Source organism: Molossus molossus, unplaced genomic scaffold (assembly GCF_014108415.1).
Source record: "Molossus molossus isolate mMolMol1 unplaced genomic scaffold, mMolMol1.p scaffold_m16_p_1, whole genome shotgun sequence".
NCBI classification, from domain to species: domain Eukaryota; kingdom Metazoa; phylum Chordata; class Mammalia; order Chiroptera; family Molossidae; genus Molossus; species Molossus molossus.
This window is the reverse complement of record NW_023425344.1, coordinates 7,861,756-7,867,755: the sequence shown is the minus strand read 5'-3', so window position 1 is coordinate 7,867,755 and position 6,000 is coordinate 7,861,756. Positions and strand designations below refer to the sequence as shown.

Below are 6,000 nucleotides of genomic sequence, written 5' to 3'. Positions count from 1 at the left end.
CTGGTTTGACAGATAAGAGTCAGGTTTATCTTGTGTGATTACTTTTACTTCTTCATATGTAAAGAACCCTAATTCTTGTTTCTAGAATTATTTTCTAAGCATTTTGCTAATGTATTAGTTTTAAGAACATGAGAAAAGATTCCCCTAGTTTATTTATGGCCCTGCCTGGGAATTTTACAGAGGATCCACAGAGACATCTTTGTTTCCTGTGGATCAGCTCTAGTTCTCTTTAGCATGCTAAAACAATGCACTGGAAGCTGGCAATGCTAGCCAGCAAGGTACTCCACAAAGAGAAATATTTGTTTCTTTTTAATTTACAAATATGGCTTCAAGTTTCCAAATAGAATTTTCAGCGTGAAATCTTGCCACAGATATGTAAAATATAGTCACTAACTTAATGCAATTGGCTTTTTATTTCATATAGCAACACTATCATAGGGATGAACCCATATCCAAATAATGTCTCTACATCAAGGAAGTTGTTTAGGAAATCAATGATTGGAAAATGCAAAGTTTCCCTCTAGATTTCCCTTCAGATGAAACTACACATGAAAATCAGTCCAATGAGTATACTAAATCTAGTTTTTGGCCAAAATAGTGCCAGTGGGAAATTTTTCTTTGTCTTCAACTAATGGAATACATCACTCAAGTGCCTTAGTATTACTCCCCATAACAAAAAGCCTAGAAGGTGGTCAGCCTAAGACTGAGCAGTTCTCAACATATGTCCTCATTCAAATAATGACAGCAAAGGAAGGGAGGGGGAGATCTTTCCTTCTACATCTCTCCTTTTTCTTTCTTTTCTTATCTGAGAGGAAAATATCAGATTTCTCCCTAAAGACATTCTCGTCTATGTCATTGGTCAGAACTGGGTCACATAACCATTTCCATTAAGGAAGAGTGAAAAAGCAAGTTTCTACCACATTAACTCCCTTTGTGGACAAAAAGGGGTTAAATCTATCCTTATTACATGCAGATTCCAGAAACTAACATTTATAAGGCACTTTGCAAAGCCTTTTCTCCTAATCCTCATTAACACACCCAGTGATGTAGAAAGTTGGTGGTGGGGAGTAGGGAATGATAGGGAACTGATACTAACTGGGTGGCTACTATCATGACCAGCTCCATCGACAGATGTAGAGAGTGAGAGTTTCTATGAGAAACCTAAGATAACATGGCTAGAAAGCAGTGGTGTTCTAACATGGGACAGATGATGAGGATGGTGATCACACTGGTTAATACTGAGTGCTTACTATATGCCAGGCATTGTGCTGTGTTACTTTACATTGATTACTACCTTTAACTCTTATCCCTGTGAAGGAGGTAGTACCATAGGTGTTTTATAGATAAGGAGACTGTGGCTCAAGGTCATCTATTCAAGAAGGGCAGGTCTGTGGTTAGAACCCCAGGGCTGTCTTCAGGCTGTGCACTTCTTACACTGCTCTGCTTTCCCATTTGAATTCCCATTCTATGAAGGACACTGCCTCTGGGCTCAGCTTTTTGTGACTTAAGCTTCTTCATCTGTAAAATGGAATAATTCGACCTATTTTTTAGGGTTCCCATGAGGAGTGAACATGTCAAATAATTAACAATGAGACAAGCATAATAGGTCACAACTATTATTGTAGATTTTTTATCTCATCTTATTACAATTTTTTAAAAATGTCTTCTACCTATCCTACTGGATAGCAGTTCTCAAAATTTTGGGCTCAGAGACACTTACAATTTTAAGAATTAGTGTGAACCCCAAAGAGCTTTTGTTTATTCAAGTTATAGCTATCACTGCTGCCTTGATATTGATACTAAGAAATGTTTGAAACTGAATAATAAGCACATGTTCCCTTAGCTGCCAGAGTGATGTCATACATCTCATGCATCCTCTGGAAAACTTCTCTGTATATTTTAGAAAGAATAAACAGGAAAAAGAAAAAAAAATAAAATCTATTACAATGAAAATAGCTGAATTAGCCCCCCAGCGCTTCTGGACCATGCCGTGACTACTACTTCAGGCTTCTTTTTTAAAAAAAATTATTTTTATTAATTTGTTTTTGTTACAGATGTTTCTCCTTTCCCCCGATTGACACCCTCTTCCCGTCCCCTTAGCCCCTTCCCCAGCTTTGTTGTCTATGTTGGTTATGCATATATGCATAAAAGTTCTGTGGTTTATCTTTTCCCCACCAAACCCCCTTTTCTGGGGTTTGTCAGTCTGTACCCTACTCCCACATTTCTGGGTCCACCCAGTTCCTCAGACTGTTATGTTCATTATATTCCACAAATACTTGAGATCATATATTTGTCTTTCTCTGCTTGGCTTATTTCACTTAGCATAATACTCTCCAGGTCCCTCCATGTCATCTCAAAGGATAAGAGATCTTTCTTACAGCTGCATAGTATTCCATTGTGTACATGTACCACCGCTTTTTTATCCACTCATCTATGTTTTAGGCTTCTAGCCTGATGAATGAACCATCAGATTCTGTGGTTCCAGCTCCAGGGCCCCGCCCCTACCCGCTCCCCTAGGCAAACCGCATCCCTGACGCCCGGAGACAGGTCGCCCTGCCGCCTCTCCTTCTACGCTTGGCTTCCATGGCAACCACAGCGCAAAAGCCCAGGCGTCAAACCACCCCTCGGACCAAACCATTCGCCTCAGGGATCTTCATAGGGGGATATGGATAAAAGAGAATTTGATAGAACGTCTGAGAGCTACTAGACTTCCATTTTCTACCTAGTTTGAAAAATACACGTAATTTTCCCCCTCGCCTATTGCCCCTGCGAGGGTAGCGCCGCGCCTCTGCTGCTCGCCTCGCATGTCTCCCCTATCCTAGGCCGGGGAATGGGCCGGCTCATCAGGGAGGCTCGCGGTCGGCGCTGGTTGGAGCAGGCGTGGGGGAGCGCGTCCGACGTAGCGCGAAGGGGGCGGGGCCGTGCGGAGGGGGAGGCAGGGTGGGCAAGATGGCGCCCGGCGAGTGATCTGTCCCGGATTGCTCCAGCGGTCGCTGAGGCACCCAGGCGGGGGTTTCTGCCCCCACTTGCTGCCCTTCCTCCTCTCCCCGCCCCCGGAGCCCCATCCTTCCCTTCCTCCCTCTACCTCGGGGGGTGGGGGGAGGCAGACCTGGTTCCCGGGACAGCATGTCGGACTCTGAGGAGGAGAGCCAGGACCGGCAACTGAAAATCGTCGTGCTGGGGGACGGCACCTCCGGGAAGGTCAGTCCTCGAGCGGGCTCGCCGTCCGAGTGTGCAGGAACCCCGGCGCGGCCCAGCGCCCCCAGCCTCTCCGCCGCCCGGCGTCGCCGCTCTGCCCTGCGCCCGGGGCCTCTGGGCCGGGACCGCCTGGTCGTGGCCTGGGGGCGGACACGGAGCCGCGCTGGGTAAAGGCCGGCGAGAGCGCTCCAGCCCCCTCGCCCTTAGTTCAAAGAAAGAAAGAAAGAAAGAAAAAGTTACTTCCCAACTCCCTGACTGCATCGCGAACTCCTACGTGCCCTTCAAGACTCGGGCCAGCATCGCCTCCCCGGGAAGCTGTCCAGCTTCCGTCCTCCGATGGCTGGCAAGGACCTGCCAAGGCGCCTCATCTCTTTCCTTTAGTCCAGGTCACACTTTGCCCCTCCCCCTCCTTCGCCGTGTTTGATGCCTCCACTTCACGGGGAACTCCCACGAGCTTGGCTCTGGAGGCAGATCCCCTGGGTGAGAATTGGGGCCCCATCACTCCCTGGTCGGGTCCCCGACTCCTGCTTCCTCGGTAAGGGGGGACGGATAGGGGTCGTCTCCGCCCCTGCAGTGTGCAGATACACAGTCAATGGGAAAGTCCACCAAACGCTTGCAGAACGTAGCGTGCCCCCAATAAACGTTAGTCGCTGTTTCACAGCATCATCCTTGTCCCTCTGTTTCCCGCACAGCACCTGTCAGCTCAGGCATTCATTCAACAAACATCTGTTGAGCTCCTATTAGGGGGCTGGATGCTGGGGGTGGAGCTGTTAGCATAACAGAGGGGATCCACGCCTTGGAGTCGAGCTTTCAGTGAAGGTTGGTGGAATGAATGGGGGTGAATGATTGCGTGGGAATATCCGGCCGCGGGCCCCAGACGTCCGAGACTGGGGCCTTTGACCCCGGCGTGTGGAGCTGCCGAAATGGAATAAGCATTGCCCGCTATTTGTTCTTTGGAGAGCTTGGTCCGCAGGATCTATCTCAAAGGGGTCTGTGACCCACCGCCCAAATAAAGCGAAGGGCCTCTGCCGGGGTGCCTTCACACCTGTCGCTTCTGCCAAAAGCGCCAAAGCGGTTTCTGGGAACACTGCTAAAGTTTGTCTCCTTTCTTCTCCCCTCCCTTTCCCCAGCCGGAGCCTTCAGGTTATTATAACCAGTCTCCCGTTTTCCGCCTCCCAGTTCCGTTACTGGCGTAGTTTGGACCCTGGTTTCCGTGGTGACGATTGCTCTGCCTCTTCCTGGCATGTGGCACAGCACAGCTGCCCCTGTCTTTGGTTCTGAGATTTGCGTTCCTAGAACCTTTGGGAAACGTGTCTTTCATGTATAAAATTTGGAGAATTCTGTTAATTTTTTTCTTGCCTTCACCTATAGTTTGCTATTGATTTTTGTTGCTGAGGAATAACAACTTAATGTGCTCTGATTACCCTTAAGCATTTTGGGGAAGAGAACTTGGGATCACTTTTCTTTATAAAGAACTATATGAAATTTTGTACACTGAAAACAACCCTATGAATGTCTAAATTGTTTTAAACCAGTCAGCATTGTTTCTAACACCCTTATTCAATACAAATTTAAGTTACATTTTTAATTTTCTCATAATTCATGTTTTGAATGCCTTATAATTGTTCATTTCTTAAATTTTTACAGTCAAATCATAACCATTTATTTTTTTTTGAAATGATAATGACAATGTATAACACTAAGACACTTGTAAAAAGACAAAAATTGCCCATTATCCTACCTTCTATCATAATTCTTTAAAACTTCTATTTATTTCTGCCAGGATTTATCTGTTATCATATGTGTATTACTCAGTTGAAATTTGTTCATAATTCTGTATCTAGGTTTTTCATTTTCCTTAGCCTGTCATACTTATGTTTCTCTTGTTGTAAATTTAGCATGAATAATTATGGTTTTACATCTCTGTCTAAAATCTGTGTAGGACAAAGCATAAATTTCCCCCTTCTGTATTGCTGAAGGACTGTCATTCTGTTTCAAAGGAGAACAGTGATGTTCTTTATGGTGTTTTGACTTAGTCTTCATCATTTTGACTCATCTGTTTTTAAACCATAAAGACTTTTTTGGCCAGAAGTTTGCAGATACAAGCATCAGAAACCGAACCTTTTATCATTCTTCATGTATTACATTTTTTTTCTCCATATCCTATTCAGCTCTCAAATTATTGGCAGCTACCAACATTGCCATTCTATTTCCTTTACTGCCCTTTTCTTTTATGAATTCAGCTTCTCTTTCATTCTAATTTGTATCCTGATGTAACTCCTGACCATTTTTTCTAGCATTAGTTTGTCCTGCTAGTTCTAACTCAGGGCATTTTGATGCATACTGACAGAAGCAATAGATTATTGAGATGACCACTAACAGTTCCTCCAAGAGAAATTTAGCTCCTCCCCCTAGTAACACACGTTTTTACTTCTTTCCTGTTTTGATTCATACTTTTGATTTTATTGGATAATTTTAAAGATTTTTCTCTATGGTGTCTTTTCAGTATTAGTAAGTATAGAATGGTTAAAAATTGTTAGCCAAAGTTCACCAAACCAAATATATATATAATACAGTATTTTATATACACACACAGAATCAGATAAAATGTTTCAGATATGGTAGATGGTTGCTCCCTTTATAATTGTTTAAGAAGGATATTTATACAATGCCCTGTGAGTAATTATTGGATGTGAAAAATAGCACAAAGGCTACATACTTAAAGGGGAAATGCCTTCCACTGATTCAGTTGATCCTGTTTAATTTTTATAGTAATTATAATAAGGTGCCCGGAGATCATAT

The 6,000-nt window shown here is 44.1% G+C and overlaps 1 protein-coding gene across 4 annotated transcripts in view; it reads left to right on the top strand.

Moving 5' to 3' along the window:
* The first annotated feature begins 2,923 nt into the window (after positions 1-2,923).
* RAB28 (RAB28, member RAS oncogene family) overlaps positions 2,924-6,000 on the top strand; it is a 92,601-nt gene continuing 89,524 nt past the window's right edge. For 3 of the 4 annotated variants that reach the window (XM_036245384.1, XM_036245391.1, XM_036245399.1), the window contains exon 1: positions 2,924-3,201. In XM_036245384.1, the coding sequence (XP_036101277.1) occupies positions 3,127-3,201 (75 nt within the window). In that variant the 5' untranslated portion in view covers positions 2,924-3,126. The remainder of the gene's footprint in view (positions 3,202-6,000) is intronic. The other variant, XM_036245409.1, reaches the window with a different exon arrangement.